Source organism: Bos indicus, chromosome 18 (genome assembly GCF_029378745.1).
Source record: "Bos indicus isolate NIAB-ARS_2022 breed Sahiwal x Tharparkar chromosome 18, NIAB-ARS_B.indTharparkar_mat_pri_1.0, whole genome shotgun sequence".
Lineage (NCBI taxonomy): Eukaryota > Metazoa > Chordata > Mammalia > Artiodactyla > Bovidae > Bos > Bos indicus.
Window position 1 is genome coordinate 11,015,897 of NC_091777.1, and position 19,328 is coordinate 11,035,224.

The 19,328-nt window shown below is 49.4% G+C and overlaps 1 protein-coding gene and 1 pseudogene across 3 annotated transcripts in view; one reads left to right on the forward strand and one right to left on the reverse strand.

Annotated features, from left to right (window-relative positions):
* The window catches only part of MBTPS1 (membrane bound transcription factor peptidase, site 1), a 44,808-nt gene that overhangs the window by 4,388 nt on the left and 21,092 nt on the right, over positions 1-19,328 (reverse strand). For 2 of the 3 annotated variants that reach the window (XM_019979425.2, XM_019979424.2), the window contains exons 9-21: positions 18,860-18,962; positions 17,804-17,955; positions 16,377-16,538; positions 13,037-13,181; positions 9,239-9,427; positions 8,853-9,025; positions 8,284-8,399; positions 7,557-7,713; positions 6,732-6,856; positions 5,965-6,042; positions 3,236-3,376; positions 1,304-1,435; positions 435-561 (exon numbers count right to left, since the gene is read on the reverse strand). In XM_019979425.2, the coding sequence (XP_019834984.2) occupies positions 435-561; positions 1,304-1,435; positions 3,236-3,376; positions 5,965-6,042; positions 6,732-6,856; positions 7,557-7,713; positions 8,284-8,399; positions 8,853-9,025; positions 9,239-9,427; positions 13,037-13,181; positions 16,377-16,538; positions 17,804-17,955; positions 18,860-18,962 (1,800 nt within the window). Of the gene's footprint in view, positions 1-434; positions 562-1,303; positions 1,455-3,235; positions 3,377-5,964; positions 6,043-6,731; positions 6,857-7,556; positions 7,714-8,283; positions 8,400-8,852; positions 9,026-9,238; positions 9,428-13,036; positions 13,182-16,376; positions 16,539-17,803; positions 17,956-18,859; positions 18,963-19,328 lie in introns of those variants that run through there. The other variant, XM_070770376.1, reaches the window with a different exon arrangement.
* Positions 11,649-11,767, forward strand: LOC139177383 (5S ribosomal RNA; annotated as a pseudogene).

The following is a 19,328-nucleotide window of genomic DNA, read 5'->3' on the forward strand; positions in this document are numbered from 1 at the left end:
GTCACTTTACCAGGGACAACACCCAGCACGGGGTGAGGGCATAAACGTGACTCCAGGTCGCCCCGGTGGGACACAGGAAGACCCCATCTGTATTCCAGAATCAACACCGCACACAGGCGAACTCAACTCCCGGATCTCCAGCTTAAGGAGTCAGAGCGACCCTTCCAGGGACAAGATCACAGCTTTTCAAGCAAAAACCAAGCAAACTTCACCAGAAGGCTAATTACCAGAGCTCTTTTTATGCATAATACCACCAGGGTGCGTGATTCTAAAGGTCAATACGGGGGCTCGCTAATTTAAAAACCATCACAAATGACAAGCTAGATTTGATTATTCGATAATGATGTCAGTAAAATTCCATTCTCTCCTATTAAAAAAGAAGCAATGAATCATAAATCCAGCAGAAGAAGTGGAAAAGCACAGGAGACACCAACCTGGGAGCCGTCTCGTTTAAAGGCTGTGGCTTGGCCCACGACAGGTGCGGACAGGCCGGCAGTGCGCGCGCCTCAGGGCCTCCGAGCCGGGCCTCCAGGACCTTGGAGTACCGATGCAGGTGGTTCCCTGGGCAGCACCACAGACAGGCCATCGTTGTTAGGAGGCGGGGAAAGAGACTTCGTTAGTTGTTACCTCCTCTAAAGTGGCCAGGCTGCATGCACAGCAGCAGCCGGGCCCCACATGCCCGTAATCACACATACGTGCCTACACTCAAGGAGTCTAACCTGTAGATGCACTTCATGGAAACAGCATCTCTTCAAATATTTAATGCTCAGACCAAAAAGAAAATCTCCATTTTCAAAATTCCAAATTCCTTTTGTTTCTCAGATCCGTGCTGCCCCGTAGCCACTGCCCACCCATGGCTACTGAGCAACTGAGAGGCTGGGTGCCACACGTTTAAATAATAATATTCTGGGGACTGGGGCTGTACAATTTTATCACAAGAACTTCCCGTTTCTTTTTACTCCTTAAGTGCAGCCAGTAGAAAGGTCAGAACTACACCAGCTCACACCACACGTCCATGGACAGCCTGGGAGGCGGGCCTCAGGCTATGAGGGCTCGCAGACCAGGGCTCCGCTGAGTGGCCCACTACTGAGGGACCTGGGCCCATCTCTTCCATGGACTTGGAAGAAGTATCTGCTTTCCAGGTTCTAAGAGGACTCAGAGAGTAGTCCCTGTGAAGCCACCCTGGCCCAGCGCCTGGTACCTAGTGACTACGCAGACCTGCTAACCACTCCTTCCCAGAGCCCCGAAGCCACGTCGTTTCAAGAGCCTCCACCCTGGAACCCCGACCCCTGAGGCCGCTCACCTTCCATCCTCTCCGGGGCTGCCGAGCCTGCTCCACTGGGGGGGCGCTGCCGAGCCCCCGAGTGGCTGAGGCTGGGGGGCGTCACCCCATACGACGTGAACTGCAGGAGTGCATCCAGGAGCCAGAAGCAGTCTGCGGGGTCAGCAACACACTGCTTAGGAAGTAGACTATTTTAAAGCAGCCTCTACAGGAAAACTAAAGTGAGCCCCGAACAAGGGGGAAATGGGGCGGGAAAAGATCAGGTCCCAGCACGGCCCTGCGTGACACACTCATGTCGTCACGGTCATCGGCTGCCCACAGGGCCTCCTTTCAAGGCCACAGGCTCAGCCAGGCTGGCCCACAGGCTCGGGGCTGCACGAGCTGCCCAGGCACCCCCCAGCTTTGGGCCCCTCATGACGAGGATGGGGGGTGGCCCCTACAGGGACAGCAGGACCACACGGCAGCACGGGAAGAAGAGCTGCTTGAGAACGGGGGGCCTGCCGAAGAGGGGAGAGTAGAGCTGACCCCAGTCAGCGCCCGCAGGCTGTCCTGGAGGAGGGGAGAGCCTAGATCTCAGGCGAGGGCAGAGCCAGGACCACCACGTACGTCCGGAGAAGTGGGCTCAAGGTCAGTGCAGGTGCAGTCTAGTGGTCTGGGCTGCCCTGAGTCGGTGGCCCCAGCCACAGAGTAGGAAGACAGTCCTCCTGGGGACGTCACCACGAGGCCTATGCCAGGCTGTGCTCAACAACCACCTCGTGGGGCCAAGTGGATGGACTTTCCTCTCAGGAGACCGAGGAGCTGCACTGGCTAAACCTGGATCACTGCCCCCACCAGCTTCTCCCCACGGCTGCCACGTCCCCCAGAACCAGCACGGACAGAAGAGGCCCACAGAAAGGAGAGGGGATGGCAGGAGGCGCCTGTACCCCAACAGAGCCCGAGTCAAGTGCTCACGGCCCCGAAAGCTCCTCCAGGTGGCCACAGGGAGTGTGGGACAGGACAGGCCCCCAACCACTGACAAGGCCAATAAAGACGCTTCCCAAGACCTCAGGTCTGCAACAACAGTCTCTACAGAAACAAAACATTCATCTTCTTTCAACTGTAACTTTAACCTTCACTTTTGATTTTTATTAAAAAAAAAAAAAAAAAAACGAACAATATTCTAATGCTTTACGTGAAATGCTAGGAACGCATAACCACTTAACATTCACATCACAGAGAGGGCGCAGGGAGAGAGACAGGGGGAGAGGTGCACCCCAGGCAGGAGGCCAGCTACGCTCAAGCCACCTTGCCCCTTCCCATGAAGCCTGGTCACCACCTGCCCATGAGGACACGCCTCTCCCCGCCGTCCTGCCCCTGAAGACTAGGTTCTGGTTCTGGTCTTGTCGTCTCCCCCCAGCAGAGATGGAACACTCGCACCCATCCACCCCTCCTTTACAAAGCAAGAGAAAGAAAAGTCTGTGTCCAAGCTCATCCTTCAAGTGTGAAGGACTCATCAAGAGATGCTGGAAAAGAGGGGTGCTAAGGACTAGGTGCCCCCTCTCTGCCACCCCCTCACGCCCAACAATGATACCACACACCCCTCACAACAGCCAAAACTCCCAGGTCTGGCATGAGGGCCAAGTGCCGGGCCCGCAGAAAAGGGGTGGTCAGATGTGAGAGTGGGCCTGCAGAGTAGTGCCAGGGACACAGACGCCAGAGAGGGAGTCGGAGAGGGCAAAGACAGGTAAACGGCCTCCCACCCACACATGGTGGGTCTGCCATCCGCCAGCCTCTGGAAGGCCACGAAGTTTTGTTTTGCTTATTAAACACGTCTGGCCCAAGATACCTATCGAAACATCCCAAGCAGCCTCTACCTGTTCACCAGCACCTCTTGGGGGCCTGTTCGGGGACCAGGGCAGAAAGTGGGAACGTCATGGCCGCTGAGCCCACCCGCTCAGCTGCACCACCGCTCACCCTTCTGCCGGTGACTGTCGTCCAAGCAGTTGGAGTCTCCATACAGCACGACACGGCCGCCGCCCTCAGCTGGGAGCTGGTACAGCCCCAAAATGGGGACGTTTTCAACCACCACCGTTTCCTGCTTCAAGACCTCCAGTCCTGAAACAACACAACAAAACAGGAGTGAGAACTTCCGTGGGGAAATGAAGCACTTCCCAGCTGCCCCTTAACTTAACATTTAGTCCACATGACAAAACAGAGAAAAAAAAAAAGAAAAATCACACCAAGATCTAACATGCAGTCACAACAGTGCACTTTTAGGAGAAGAAAACAATGTATAAAGTGCCACTAATTTGGGTTGTAGCGAAATTCGCATATGTATATCCCCATAATCCTCCTTTTCCATTTTTACTTGAAATGGTGATACATGGTATTCACAGTCCTAAAGGCATCACTTCTCTCTTTTCATCCCCCAAGCACAAATTTTCGTCCCTTCTTCTTATGCTGAAAGGCTATGTCTTCAGACTACACGCACACAAGCGGCAGTGCCCCTCAACACACAGGTACCTATGCACACAGCTATACACGCTGATGCCCAGGCTTCATGTTTAGTAACAAAAGCTACGACAATGACACTCATCTTTAGAACACATGCCCACGTATTTCTGATTTAAGGTATCTGTTACATGAGCCTCACAAACAGTACAAATGCTCCAACAGCAGAGCCTCTCGCCTCTGCCCAAACCGACGACAATTCACATCAACTGAACCAAGACGACACTGCACAGACACCACAGCAGCTGCTGCCAGTGACAGCAGCCCATAGCACAGTCTCGGCCCTGAAGCAAACGCAGCCACACACTGAGATGACGCAAGTCTGCATCCAGCGTCTACCACGCCGGTCACTCTAAAACATGTGGCTACAGGAACGCAGAGCTTCCTATTCTCTGCGTATAAGCCCCAGGAACCCTGCGGAAGGAAAACAGGCTTTTCTTTGTCAGAGGGAGAGAAGGGCAGTGAAACATACGAGGCAGGGAAAGTGCACACAGCACTGCAGCCTGGCCTCGGGCTTTGACAGTTTTGTCTCTGACAACAAGGTCCTTTTTGATCCAGCATAACACGGTTTTTAAATTCCTATTTGTACCCGCAAGATTATTCAAGCAACTTAAAGCCTGTTTGGAAATAAAAAGCCCTTTAAAAAGGATTCCAAAGTAATTAATCTTTATTTTCAGACTAGCAGAACACCAAAGTAAAGTATGCACCCTTAACCTACTTCCTCTCCCCCCAAAATGAAGAGCTACCAGACGGCAAGAGGCTAACAAGGAGTCCACGGCCTTCACCTGGGACCTAGGGGCGGAGGTGGTGTCTAGAAGCGACACGGCCTGGTGAAAAATGGAGCTCAGAAAGAATCACTAAGCCTGTGCCAGGGGACTGGGAAGATAGGATCATACACGTGCTTAAAAGTTAAAACATAATCTTATGAACACAGAACTACTCATTGACTGACTTTTCCTTGACTGGATGGAAGGAGCCCCTTCCAGACAACAAAGAAGTAAACTTCACCTTGCAAGTGCAAACACATGAGTGAGAAACCCTGACTTGTCATTCTCTATTAATGAAACTGTCCCTGACTTCAACTGCAGAAAATGACAAACATCACAATGAAGGGGGCCTGCCATTCTGAAACACGAGAGAAACATCAACCTGCATGAGGAGATGGACCCAGTCTGCAAGTGTCCATCACGCGGCCATGCAATAACCTCGTAGGGGAGAGATGCGCGGTGCGAACCCTGGCCCAGGAGCGCAGGGCTGCAGGACGACCACCCTGGGCAGGATGGGGGCGGGTGGCGCCTGCAGGAAGGGCAGAGGCACCCAGGCTCCCCGGCTCCCCTGCACCCGGTCCGCTCTGTGAGCCAAGCATGGTCACAGCACCAACGCTGGGGACACAGCATGGCTGATCTTCCAGGGTTAGAAAAGAGCAACTAAAAGCAAAGACCTTTCCTCCCTTCTAATTCTTCAGAGAATTTTAGGAGATGACTTTGTATTACAATATTCTTTACCTTCACATAGTTAAGACATTCAAGACAGTCAACATTTCTCTAAAATTTTAGTCATCTGGCAATCACAGAGTAGAACAATTCATAAATAGTAACAAAAGTTTCAAGCAACTTTGAAGGTAGTTTACAAAATACACAAAAGCCCCTTACCAGTGCCCTCTTCTCCTATATGGAAGTCAACTTACTTTGCAGTGCTCACTACCCACATATTCTAATTATCAGCAAGAGATGGTTGAACCTTCCTAGGTACCTCCAGAACCATCACACAGACGTCTTACCTGAAGTACCATACACACGCTGTGATGAATTTTTTAAAAATCCAAACTGCTAATGGAGAATGGATTTCTTTTCTGGTGATGAAAATGTTCTGGGACTAGGTGGTGGTGATGACTGCACAACTTGTGAATATACGAAAAAAGTGACTGAACTGTGGACTTTAAAAGAGCGAATGCTATGGCAGGTGCCCGCATGCATGCTAAGTCGTTTTAGTGGTGTCCAACTCTTTGGGACCCCATGGACTGTAACCCGCCAGGCTCCTCTGTCCATGGTGTTCTCCAGGCAAGAAAACTAGAGTGGGTTGCCATGCCCTCCTCCATATGGTAGGTGATTTACATGTAATAAAACTGTGATTAAAAATTAAAAAGAAAGAAAAAGAGAAACCAGAAAGTATATGGATAGCATATTCTGTACCTTGGTCCTTAAATGTCTGTGTTATCACGATGCCATCTTCTGGAAATTTAGCAATGCTGCACCCCGACGCGTAATACACTAGAATAAACAGCCGTTCACAGTTAGAACCTGGAAACACTGAAGGCATTCAGCAGCAGCTGCTTATTTACCTGGATGCACGCTTTAAACATTATGTATTTACTAAAACCATTCCTAATCTTAAGAGAGGAGCTACTATTATTGCCTGATCACACAAACTACAAGTAATAATCTCAAAATTCAAGCTAAATTATGCTATTAATCTAAGGTTTCTGGGCAGATTAAAGAAATCGGAGCTGTCAGACTTGGGACAACCTAAGTCAGAAAGAGCAGTTAGTGATAATAATGCTCAAGACGCTGTTTCAGAAACTAGTCACCAGAACGAAGGGGGACAGTGGGGTACTTGTTAAGTGAGGTATGCAACGTTATTTCATAAATAGAATTTCATAAATCATGAGGGACCTGGGCAGTGTTCCTTATTTGGGAATATACAGAACACAAAGAACCAAAACTAGGAATGCTGACAGGAGGTATTGCATCTTACAAATCTGGACAAAGACTAGGGGAGCACCCAGAATTGCAGGTGTCTGTGCAGACACTGCACAGCTCTCTCCACAGGTCTTGCATATTTAGGTGACAGCATGTTATTTTCTCTTGCTCTGAAACTCAAGACTTCAAAGTCGCACGGCATCTGCTAGCCCACCTCTGGGAACGATGAGACCTACTAAAAAGCAAACACAAAACCTTACTGTCATGGTTCGCCAAGGTAAAGTCCCCCTCGTACAGGCCATCGCTGAACGCCATGTTCCAGACTGAGAGCAGCTCGTTCAGGGCTGGGACGTTGGCTCCTCCGGTGTCCGGCATCCACCACTGCCTATGACAGGGACAGGGCCTTCGTGAGGCACTTGAGGCATCCCATAAACCCATCATATCTTGTGAGAAAATCGATTTCTCCCACCAGAGGCCACTCCATCCACACTAGGCTTCACCTAAAATTAACTGTCCGGGTTTGAGTAACAGCACAATGTAAATGCTCCAACCAGTGTACAGAATAAACCGAAGCTCAATTTATTTCATGAAATGCACCACATTCAACATAAACACACTGCATATACAGCCTAGACCTTGAGAGGGTCAGTGAAGGAAGAAGGAAACTTACGAAGTTCAAGTCACAGACTCTGAAGAAAAACCATGTATCATAAGGATGAGACATTCATAATACACTGGAAATTTGTCATCCATAACCAATCTACTGCAAGGTTTCTTTAAATAACCGTTCTTTTGGTGCATTTAAACATATACAGTAAACGAGAGATGGAAGAACAGAAAAGAATAAACAGAAAATTAAGGCTCCAATGTCTTAAGATCAACAAAAACAATGAACCCTTTCAACTAGAACTTGGTTCAATGAGCAGCTGACTTTCAAGAACATCTCTGCCAAAGGAGAGCTTGCCCTAACCAGGTGTCTGAACCTGCCTGATGGCCAGAAAGGTCATCACTCTAGGTCTCTGCTGGGTGGGATTTAATTCCTATAAAGTCAAATTTCTTATCCAAATACCAGTTAGTGTTAGTACCTCGTGTTTTCATCATAAAACTTGACTTTCCTCATCACGGATGTGTTGTACCAGTCACTGAAGACAATGAGTGAGAGGCCGTTGTCCACGTCCCTCCGCAGCTTGGCCACCTCTTCCGGGAAGTACTCCTCCTCACTGTCCACCATGAGCAGCGTTCCTGAGGGACAGGGGCGAGAACGGCCAGCTCACCATTCCAGACATGTGGTTTACACCCGCCTCATATCTCCAGTTACCGGCTTCTAATATTTTGTCCTGTACCCCTATTCCATGTCAGAAGGGGGTGTAAAAGAAAGGATCAGGGTCCGAAAGCACGTGGACACTGGCCAGCTGTAGCCTGTTTCACTGGTGATGACCTACATGAGGATGTTTCACTTACTCAAAAAGAAGCAAAATTCTGTGCTAGAATTTCTTTTGATTAAAAAAAAAAAAAAATCAACAACTTATTGACCAGAAACGTATTAATACGTATTTTGTTACTTGAACATTACCAAACAAAATGTTCCAATTTTTACTTACATAACAAATCATAGGCCACAGGCGTTACTTTCTGCAAAAACCACCCAGTCAATAATGTTGACGCTAATATAACGAAACTGTACCGATGTCCTTGTCCCCAGTGATCCTGAGAGTTTCACATTTCAGCTGAATGTCAGGAGCACAGACCCTAGCCTGCCTCCACCCGTCCCCAGCCAAGCAGGGCAGCCTGCCAGCACCTCGCATCGCTCACCGTACTGATTAGCATCAAAACACGTGAAGGGGGACCCGAGGACTTCGACGAAGTAGCCCATGCTCCTCAGGTGCTGGTACATGTCCCTGAAGTTGGTGTGGATGTGGTCACCGTTCCTGAAACAGAGGAAGCCCAGCACTAGCCCTCCCAGTCCTTCCACGGATTGAAGGCCACATGGCCGCGGGGTTCACTTCCAAAGGAGCAGCTTCACCGCCCAGACGGCTGGTCCACTGGCACGAAAGCCAGCCTTTCAGACCAGCTTGCCCTGGGCTGCATATAAAGTAGTGATAACAGGAATTACCCGCATAGCACAGACATGAAGAAGGGAAAATGAGAAGATATAGCCAGACATGTTTCGTAAAGTGCGCCAAAGCATCACTTTAGTGGTGGCACAGATGTAAAAGGCCAGCAAGCAGCCAGCTGTGCTGCACAAACTCAGCATGGGCATGCAGAGGTGCTGGCAGGGAACCGCGGTGGCCACACAGGCAGCCTTACATGCCTGCCACGGGTCACCTTCCCTCCCACCCCAGCCTGGCCGGGGAAGGACAGGGCAGGGTTTGTGGGCTCACCAGTCCAGAGGGTCGTTCTTCATCCTCAGGTTGTCCCGGGGGAAATAGCCAGGCGGGTAGCGCAGGTTGTGGTACTGGTCCCAGAGGACGCGCTTGCTCCGGGGAGGGGCGGGGATGATCTTCACCTTGATCGGCAGTTTCACTGTGGACGTCTGTTCTGCACCACTGTTTGACTGAAGGAAGAGAAAAATTCTGAAACACCCCTTCTGCTCAGAAGAAACGTTTTATGCCAGAAACGTGGCAGCAAACAGCCCACAGCCTCTTCACCGTGTAGGCGGTGCCCCCAGGTGCTCGCCAGCCAGGACCCCCATGGCCGGCGTCTCACACCCGAGTGCCCGGCGCTCGGCCCACGCCCACCTTCCCAGCAGCCCCCCAGGCACACGTACGTCCACCTCTGCCGGGGAAGCCACGGTGACCATGACGTGCCCCTGCGCGATGCCTTCCCAGGAGGCAGCCTTCTTGGTGACAGAGATGGAAATGGCCAGGTAGCCGGACCAGGGCCATAGCACTGAGGAGTAAGAGAAAGCGACCTCGATGTTGTCTCCGTGCTGCGGTAAGTAGGGCTGCCACTCGGGCTGCAGGAGGAAGAGGCAGAGGCCCGGGTGAGAAGCTCGGTTCCCAACTCACCCACGTCGGTGTCTGAGAAACACTCCAGTAAACAGGCGAAGTGAAATGTACACAGACACGGAGCAGCCTGTAACCAAGGCCGCCCGGGCAGGGTCTGGACCATCACCCACTAGAAAAGCCTAGAGACACTATTTTTGACAAAACACTTATTTTGACAAACTCCAGTTTTAAAGAAAAACTTCCTCCCCTCCAAGCTTTAACAAAGGAAGGGGTGGGGACAACACACATGGTTTGATAAAGAACTTGTTTCTGACAGATAATTAACATAAAAGAAATGCTCACGTGTGGGGTTGGATCTCAGCTGTGTGCTTAAAGAACCAAACTACTTATAAGGAATAAAATAATAAAAAAGACATGGATGTAAATTGTGACCAATCAGATTCAAAGGCCAGTGATTGGGCAGGCAGGGGGCCCAGAAGCCCCAGAAAGAGCTGGCCACGCTGTGAGGGAGACCACCCACCAGGCTCTCCAGGCTTGAGGAAGAAGGGAAGCCTGAAAGGGGAGACAGACAGTAGCTCTCACAATGAACCAGTACTTCAAGCGAACTCCCTCACAAGCCAGAGAACAGTAATATACTTCCCAGGAGAGTAAGCATATTAAAAAAAAAAAAAACCTGTGAAAAAGAAGAAAAATATTCATGGGAAACAACATCAGAGACAATGAGAAAGGACAGGGATTTTGAATAAGTTATTTTGAGACTGCTGGTTAACAACCGAGAAAAAAATGAACTCTCATCCATCTCTTATAACACACATCAGACTGACTCAATACAGATGAAAACATTAAATATTTAACAAGCATAAAAGAAAAGTGAGTTGAAAATAAAACTGAAATTTTCTTATGTTTCTGGAGAGATGAGTTTCTAGTTTTTGAAACAGAAGTAATCATAAAAGATGAAAATAACAACTACATGAAAAAGTGAAACTTTTACCAAACCACTCCCTTACCCCAAATTTTTAAGCCACTTCTAATATTAGAGGGACAAAAAACCAGTACTTTGGGCAATCTTTCAGCATGACACACAATATTGGTGTGAAGATGACAAGGACAACCTAGACTCTAATGAAAAATGGGTCAAGAAATGAAAAGCTAATTCACACAAGAGAAACATAATCAGAAACAAACATGCAGATCCCCACCTTATCAATAACCAAAAAAGTACACATTGAACAAGGTACCCGCTATCCTCTGTAGATTTAAAGTTATAAGATGAACCACATAAAAACAAAAGGTTCACCAACTGACACCGTGGGGTCTATCCACACAATAAGGCATGAAAAGGAGTGAAGCACTGACACACCTGCAGGGCGGAGGAGCCTCTTTTAAAGACACTGCACTCAGCGAAAGAGGCCACTCACAAAGACCATGAGATGTATGATTCGGTTCCTAGGAACCGTCCAGAAAAGGTAACTCCATGGAGACAAAGTGGATTAGGAGTTGTCAGGGTCTGAGGCGGAGGCAATGGGAAGTGTTAACAAGGGTCTCTCCTTCAAGTGATGAAAATGTTCCAGAATTACACAGTATGAGACTTACATAACTACTTGTGAATATAGTAATAACCACAGAAATGCACAATTTAAAAGGGCAGCATTAAAAAAAAAAAAAAAAAAAGGGGCAGCATTTCATGGCATGTGAATTTTATCTCCGTTTTTTAAAATTTCATGCAATGGGGAAAAAAGAATGTACACCATCACTCTGTACCCCATCAGTGGCAGCCTCAGGTGATGGACCTCTTCTGGAAACCACCTGGTATTATGTCCCAAGAGCCACAGTAACATTCCTGTCCTCTTACTTGGAATTCTAACCCAGGGAAATTATGTTAAGAATATAATTCAGAACAAAAGAAAACCAAATATACAAAGATATTCTGTGAGGTGTTTACAGGTGAAACCACCTTGTTCAAGTAAGAATAGTAAGCAAACTATGACTTAGCAGTTCCACGTAATATTAAACCATTAACATTAGCGCTTATATACAATACAATTTTTAAATGCTTGAATGTGAGAACTGAAAAAACAAAAAAAAGACTAAATTTTTGCCTACCCACACAAAGATAACTAAAAATACCCTTTTCAGATAAGGGATAGAAAAGATTCTTTTTTTTTTTTTTTCCCCTCCCAGGCAACTGACTTTCATTAATCTCACAAAATCAAAAGAAAAGTACTTTCTGGGGATTTCCCTATCAGCCTGAAGGTGCCTGAGCTCATCTGATCTCGGAAGCTAAGCAGGGTTGGGCCTGGTTAGTACTTGGATGGGAGACCACCTGGGAATACCGGGTGCTGTAGGCTTTGGAGAAGGCAATGGCACTCCACTCCATGGAAAATCTCATGGATGGAGGAGCCTGGTAGGCTGCAGTCCATGGGGTCGCTGAGAGTCGGACATGACTGAGCGACTTCACTTTCACTTTTCACTTTCATGCATTGGAGGAGGAAATGGCAACCCACTCCAGTGTTCTTGCCTGGAGAATCCCAGGGACGGGGGAGCCTGGTGGGCTGACGTCTATGGGGTCGCACAGAGTCGGACACGACTGAAGTGACTCAGCAGCCAGTGGTTAAGACTGTGCTTCCACTGCAGGGAGCTTCCCCTCAACCCATGGTCAGAAAACTAAGACCCTACATGATACACTGTGGCCAAAAAGCAACAAAAAGAAGAAAAAAAAAAAGTACTTTCTGTGATAGCTTCCTGAAAAGTGAATTTCCGCCATCAAGACATTCTGCACCAATCCTGGTGGCCCAGTGGTTAACAATCTGCCTGCCAGCACAGGGAACACAGGTTCCAATCCTGGTCTGGGGAGTTTCCGTGTGCCTCAGGGTAACTAGGCCCGCGTGCCACAACTACTGAAGCCTGCACGCACTGGAGCCCGCGCTCTGCAACAAGAGGAGCCACCGCAATGAGAAGCCTGCACGCTGCAACCAGAGAGCAGCCCCTGCTGGCGGTAGCTAGAGAAAGCCTGCGCACAGCAACAAAGACTGAGTACAGCCAGAAATAAATAAATAAATAAGAAAGAAGTCAAATAAAGGACTCAGAAATGAAATAAAGCAAGGATGAAATAGTGTTGATAGGCACTGAATCAATTTAAATACACTTAAACAACTACAGTAATTTGTTACAAAATATGACTTGAATTTTTTTTTTAATAGTGGTTCTGTTCATGTCTGAGGCTAAAACCATTTTCTGTTCTTTTTCCCTATCCTTTATTGTTGTGATAATGTTTATATAGTAAGTGTAAAACAGATTATAAAAACAAAACTTAAATAAAGACCATACCTTCTAAATACAAAAGCCCATGTGTACTCATTAAACAATAAAATAATTACAAGTGGGCCTTTAATTATCAGTGATTAACTGTTAAGATGAAGACTCAAATGCAATTAGCTGATTCAAGAACCAAACTCAAGATACCAAGTACAAGCATAGCAAATTGGTCTCATCACTGTATCTCTGACTTATCTGTAAAGGCCTCAGGAGAGAACAAACCACTGCTTCCCATCCCCAGCCGTGGACAGGAGGAAGTCTGGGCCACATCTAGGTCCCCGCCAGCCGGAGGGCAGTCTCACCTTGTCCACGATCCTCCCCGTGACTCCCATGCCGTTGAGGATGGTGACGTTGACGATAGTCGGCATGCCCCCATAGTAGATAGGCTGGGAACAGTAGGGCCACATGTAAGGACACTCGGTCAGGTCGATGTAGCTGGGGCTCAAACTGAAACAGACAGGACAGTGTTGCAGCAGACAGAGTCGGAAACGGCAGTGACGCAACACAACCGCAGGAAAGCGTCGTCAGGGCGGGCCTGAGCCTCAGCCCGGGTCCGGGAACCTGGCCTCACAGCACTCCCTGCGGCGAGGAGGCCTCCAAGCCAGCCGGCCTCGCCCGCGGCACAGTGGCGTGCGTGGGCATCACCTCTGCCCCACGAGCCTGGAGCCTGGAGCCTGCAGCTGGCGAAGAACAAGTGCATGAGCGGCCCCAGGACAGACCTGGACTCAGTCTCAAGTCACGGGGCAAAGATGGCCTTTTTAATAACTGGACCTGGAATAAATGGGTGGCCATTTGGTAAAAGATAGAATCAGATTCACAACTCACACCGTACATACTGGAGTAAACCCCAAATGGAACAGAGTCTCAAGTAAATAAAAGAAAGCAAACAAGTAGAAGAAAACGGGTGAGTCTCTCCTTTACCTCAGGGCATGCGCCTCAAAATCCAGGGGCAAAAACAACAACGGACAAACTAACACAGCAGTTAAAACAAAAAAGACTGCATGGCCAGAAACACTTTTATGACAAAAGGCAGCTGACAAACTGGAAGAAATACCTGCAGCAAAGAGTTACTTGCCCTAATATGTAAACAACACTTAAACCAAGGAACGAACACCCCAGAAAAAAGAAAAATGGGTGAAAGAAATGAACAAACACTTCACAAGAAAGATACAGAAAAAGTTCTTACCTACAGACAGTGTTTAAACTCACTCACAACCTGAGAACTGCAAATAAAAGCAACCCTGACACAACTTCCCATGTGTCAGACAGGCACGAAGTGCAGCTCTGGGCAGACAGGCCAGAGGTGCCCCTGGGCACCCTCTGCTCACAGCCTGGACCCAGCGACCCTGCTTCTAGGAATCTTCCCTGCAGACACACCTCCAACAAAACTAGGACACATAGACATAAGCAGCTTAAAATGACAGAACGCTGAAAACATTTTAAATGCCCGTATATAGACGTGTACTTGAATACGCAAAGCTATCCACACTAGGCAGCTATAAAAAAGGAGACACGAGATCTCTGTGAATGGATACAAAGTGATTTCCAAGATACCTTTACATGAAAAAAGTACAAAATAGTATTTACAATAATGTATCCTTCATGTAACAAAAGAGATATATAAGAAGACAGATATGTATCTGCTCATTTGTGAAAACAGAAATTTAAGAAGGATAAATCAAAAACACCCAGCCTTGTTACCTGTGGGGGCGGAGGGGCGGGGAGCAGAACAGAGGGATGGGGGGACCACACCTGGCCAGGCGCACTCTGTGCAGCTCAGACCTTAGAGTCACCGTCCTTTCACAATGCAATACGTAACCAGCTGAAACCAACCAGAATGTAGTGGGAATCCAAAAAGAAATACGCATACTAACCAATGAACTCAACTATACTGCAAATAAAAGGCAAAATCAGACTGCCAGGGCCTGGTGGGGAAGAAAAGAACAGAACTGAGGCCACTGACAATGTGATTACGTTCTGTAAGTCTAAAAAGAACTGCCCACAACCGCCATCCTCTGGGGAGTAAACTCGTGTTCACCAGGGTACAAGTTACAGCTCTAAAACTTTCCACGTGTGCGTCCTAGGACCGAGTCAACAGAGACACGGTGAAGAGCGACAGCCAGGCTGCCTGCTGCTGGAGAAGGACAACCAGCGAGAAGACTCTGAGGGCCGCGGTGGGACAGGAGACAGGTGGCATCACACAGAGAGAAGGCACAGGAGTGTGCATGCGGACACTCGCCAGCTTGGTCTGCAGGAAGGGCCCAGAAACAAGCAGAAGCACAGGCGCCAAGAGCACACCTGGAGCCAGGTGTCCATTTCTAAACCCCACTCTCCAACTGAAGGACCAGGGCTGCTTGGACAAAGAACCGATACCCACAATGGGCACAGAAATGCTGCCAGTGGACAACGATGGAGACATGCTGAAAAGACACAGGAGCCAAACGGAAGGAACTCCAGAGAGCCAGATCTGGGACGACAGGAGCAATGAAATAAACAAAGACATTAGTGGATTATAGTCAAGAGTGAAACGAGGATCTCTGTCCATGCTGATGTAACTGAAATAATAAACAAGAGAAGAGGACAGCGCTTCCTTACAGCAGAATTTCAGTTAATAAATGCACAAAGAATGAGAGAAGCAGAAAATCGCCAGGGGCAATCTCTATATAAGAACCATTACAGGAAAGAACCATCTAAGGATACTAAACGTAGTGACGGAAGGTATGGCAAGAAACAAGATCATCTGCAAGCGTGCACCCATAAGACACTTCGCAGTCACAGAGAGACAGAGAGCCCCTGCAGTGGACACCTGGCACCGCCTCTCCTGCTGCCCAGCCCTGGACACTCTACCACAACTGTGTCAGGGACCGAGCACAGCGGGCACCAGAGCTGGCCCACCCTGGGGACTCAGCCTCCTCTAACAGGGACCTTGATTCAGGGATTCTCCGGGATGAGGATAGATTTCAGACCTGTGCTGGCGTGAGGGTCCTCTCCCCACTTCTCCCGCCTCCTCCCCCAGGAGATCTCTTGGCGCCCGCTTCCTGGAGGGTCCAGCCTGACACATCACCTAAACCTCAGGATGCAGGCAAGCACCGCCAAGAACAAAAGGGCACTGAGCCAATGAGCCCAGCTGGAGAAAACCAGGGACACGTGGCAACTAACCGCAACGCCGATGCTGGCCTGGATCCTGGACCAGGCTGAGGACAGGGTGGGGAGAATCTGGGCGAAATCCAAACACAGCCTGCAGGTTAGCAGATGGTAATGCATCACTATTAACTGCTAGGCTACGTGGCGTGTGCGATGGTTACGTAAGATGCCAACATCGGAAAAGCCAGGGCAGGGCTGGAGTCCTGATGTACGATATATAAGAACGTCCATATGATTATTGCAAATTTCTCTAAGTTTAAGGTTACTTCAAAAAAAAGTTTTACTAAGTAAAAAAAAGCAGGAATTCATTACTCTAAATCACTGACATTACAAACGGCAGGATGTAGGGAAGTGGGGAGCAGTCCTGGTGTCCCAGCAGAAGCAGCAGCACGAAGCTCCCCAAGGCCCCCAAGCCTTGTTGGTGGGGTGGGTTCTGTTTTGAGGCAAACAGCCTGTGCTGAGAAAGCCCAGGAAGAGGAGAAAGGCGGGAACACCAACCTGGCCTGGGGCTTGTAGCTGTTGAGGATCTGATAGGCTCGGAGGAGATCCAGCTTGCCGTGGCCTTGCTCAAACATGTTGACACCGGGAAGCCGCCGGGCGGACGCGATCAGGGCCTGCTTCATGCTGGCTGGGTTCACCAGTTCACGTTTCTGGACTGTGCTGGGGGGAGAACCACGTATTTGCTCATCTGCTCTTAGCAAAAGAAAGAAAACCAGACGATCCCTAACCCATAGTAGTGCAATCACACAACCTCCAACCTTGCTCTGTACCTAATGGGATCTTCAGTAAAACTCGTGTAAGACAAAGGCAAATATGCTCATTTCTGCTCCTGTCTCGGGACTGACCACTTACCTCCTTCCAAGTGGCTGTGAGAACACGGACTCTGGGCTCACACTAACTGACCAGGAAAACATATTTTCCTACTAACTCAATACAGCTGACCTCAGAGGCTGCAGGTAGGAGTTACAGGTTCCTGACAGGTGGACGCAGCCTGGCTGGGAGAAGGGGAGGGTGGAGGTGGGTCCAGCAGGCACTCGCTGCTGCGTGGCCTAGAGGCATGGCCAGGAGGGACCCACTGTCAGCAGGCCTGTTCTGTCTGGAGACCTGCGTGGGGTGCGCCACCCTGGTGGGGCGGGCCTGGTGGGGGCTCATCGTCAGAACACAGCTGGACTCAGGCAGCAGTGCCCAGACGCTCTGGCTTGCTTTAGAACACCAGCATTAACACATGTGCGTTTGTGTGCCTACATGCTATTAATTCAAGTAAACTCTGACTGCCTAAGTGCAGAGAAGAGACCTTTAGTAAACAGTAACGAAAATTCTCTCTCCACAGTTGCTAAGTATTTTTCTTCGAGGATGGCTGCTCTTGGAGTGTTACTGTGTTTTTTGCTAACAGGTCTAGATGGGAATCTGACTTCAGGAGATGTGAGGAGAATAAAGTGGAACTTTTGGCAAAAACAAGAACTGCTCACAGCTCAGCCCAAGGTGGATGCCCTGCCCCTCCTGCTGACAGAGCAAGACCAGGCCGCAGCTCCAGCTGCTCCCAGGGCTCTAAGGCCTGTGCTTCCCTGTGGCCTGGCATCTGCACGAGCTGCTTCTCACACTAGAAAGCACTGCTGACCCCCCAGAGGTGCTATCCCTGCTGCAGGGAGGAGGAAAGCGAAGCGGTCCTCCCCACTGAAAGCGTCATCCTCAGAGAGGCTGTGAGGCTGGGAACGGAAGGCACCGAGGACTCCCCTCCCGCCCCTGACGGCAGGAGACCAGACAGCACCCCCCCCGCCGCCCCGGCAACGCCCACAAGGACCGTCGAGACACAGACTCCTGGCTGCTCTGCAGACACGGGCCGAGGCCCCGCAACAAGCTGGCCAGTCCCAGGAGTCAGTTCCTGGCCTGCTGCCGCCTACCCCTCCCAACCAAGCGACACTCACCTTACCAGCAAGGTGACAGCACCGGCCACCACCGGGGAAGCCACACTGGTCCCCGAGAGGGCCCGGCACCCCCCTTTCACGCCCGAGCCCCGCACTCCAGCACCGTAGGTGACAATGTCAGGCTTCACGCGGCCATAGCCTCCAGGCAGCTCCTGTAACAACAGCAGTGTGGTCTCCATCAGGCCCCCACGTGGGCATACAGCCCTGAGCAGTTATGAGTGAATGAAACCAGAAACGCCATCAGCTAAACAGCATAGCCTGAGCATGGTGCTGGTTTTCATCTGAAATTCACTGCAATTCAGAAGAAGCTTAAATGATCTTACAGAAAATAAAATTATTTTTGATGTGTTTTTATAATGACCAGCATAATGCAATGCTCTACAGCATTTAGAAAATGAATATCTAAAATTTTGCTAACATGCAAGACTGGAAACTGATTTATAGACAACTTAAAAATTAGAAATATGTTAGAAAAATCAGCAAGTTAAAATTAAAAATTAGGAAAAAAAAAAGACACATTTTCTTAATAAGGTAAAAAGTTACATATGACTGACATTTCAATCTATCACCAGAAGGGAAAGAATGACTTAGAACGGTCAGTGTAGCCATACAAGTAGCCTAGGATAAGATTTTAACTGAGTACTCTCTTAAGCGTCCCTGAAACTGGGGGAAATGAGAATTCCATTGGCACTTATGTTCTGGAAGAAAGGACACATGTAAAGTGAAAACTCCTTCCTGGCCGCCACACATGAATGGCCCCTGGCCCTGCACGCATGGGACACTGAGCAAAGATGTCTTCACCTGCAGCTTCGCACATTATTTGGGAACATTTCTCAAAATGCCATTAAAACACCTGCCTCAATAAAGACCCAGGACACAGCAGGTGGGTGAGAAGACCAGGAGGACAGCGGGTACAGGTCAGGGTGCCCGGCTGCCATCCAAGGAAGCATCTGCTCGGACGGAAGGGTGAGCCAGACGCATAATTACAGCTCATGGAAGTACACACACATGCATGTGCGCACACACACACTCCAGCAGGAAAAGAGCCCCGCCTACCCAGGTGGTCATTCCCCGCGAGGAGAAGCGGGCGATGTTGTCCTCAAAGTCGATGCCGCCCACTCCGATGACATCCATCTGGTCAGCAGGGTTGTTCAGAGTCCTGCATCGGGCAAAAACACAAGGGAAGAGGACCACTTTAAATGAAAGATTCAAGTCAGGGCGAAGTCTGAGTCTGCAGCAGGCGCTCCTGTGACACGACATGTGGCTGTGGCCCTGGCCCGCGCACCGCCACCTCTGCCGGCTCGGTCTCCTCACACCTGGGCGCCCTCTCCTTCTCTCCTTCCTTCCTGCCCTGTCGGCTTCCCACCCTCCCGCCCCAGGCTCACGTCTCCCTCTACTGCCAGGCGTGAAGGAACACGCCCTCTGAGCTTCACAGGACCAGTCACCGTCACAGCATCACCTATGTACGCGCCCTCGCATCACCTCCCAACTGCTGCAAGTGCGTCCTCCTGCCTCCCCAGCTTGA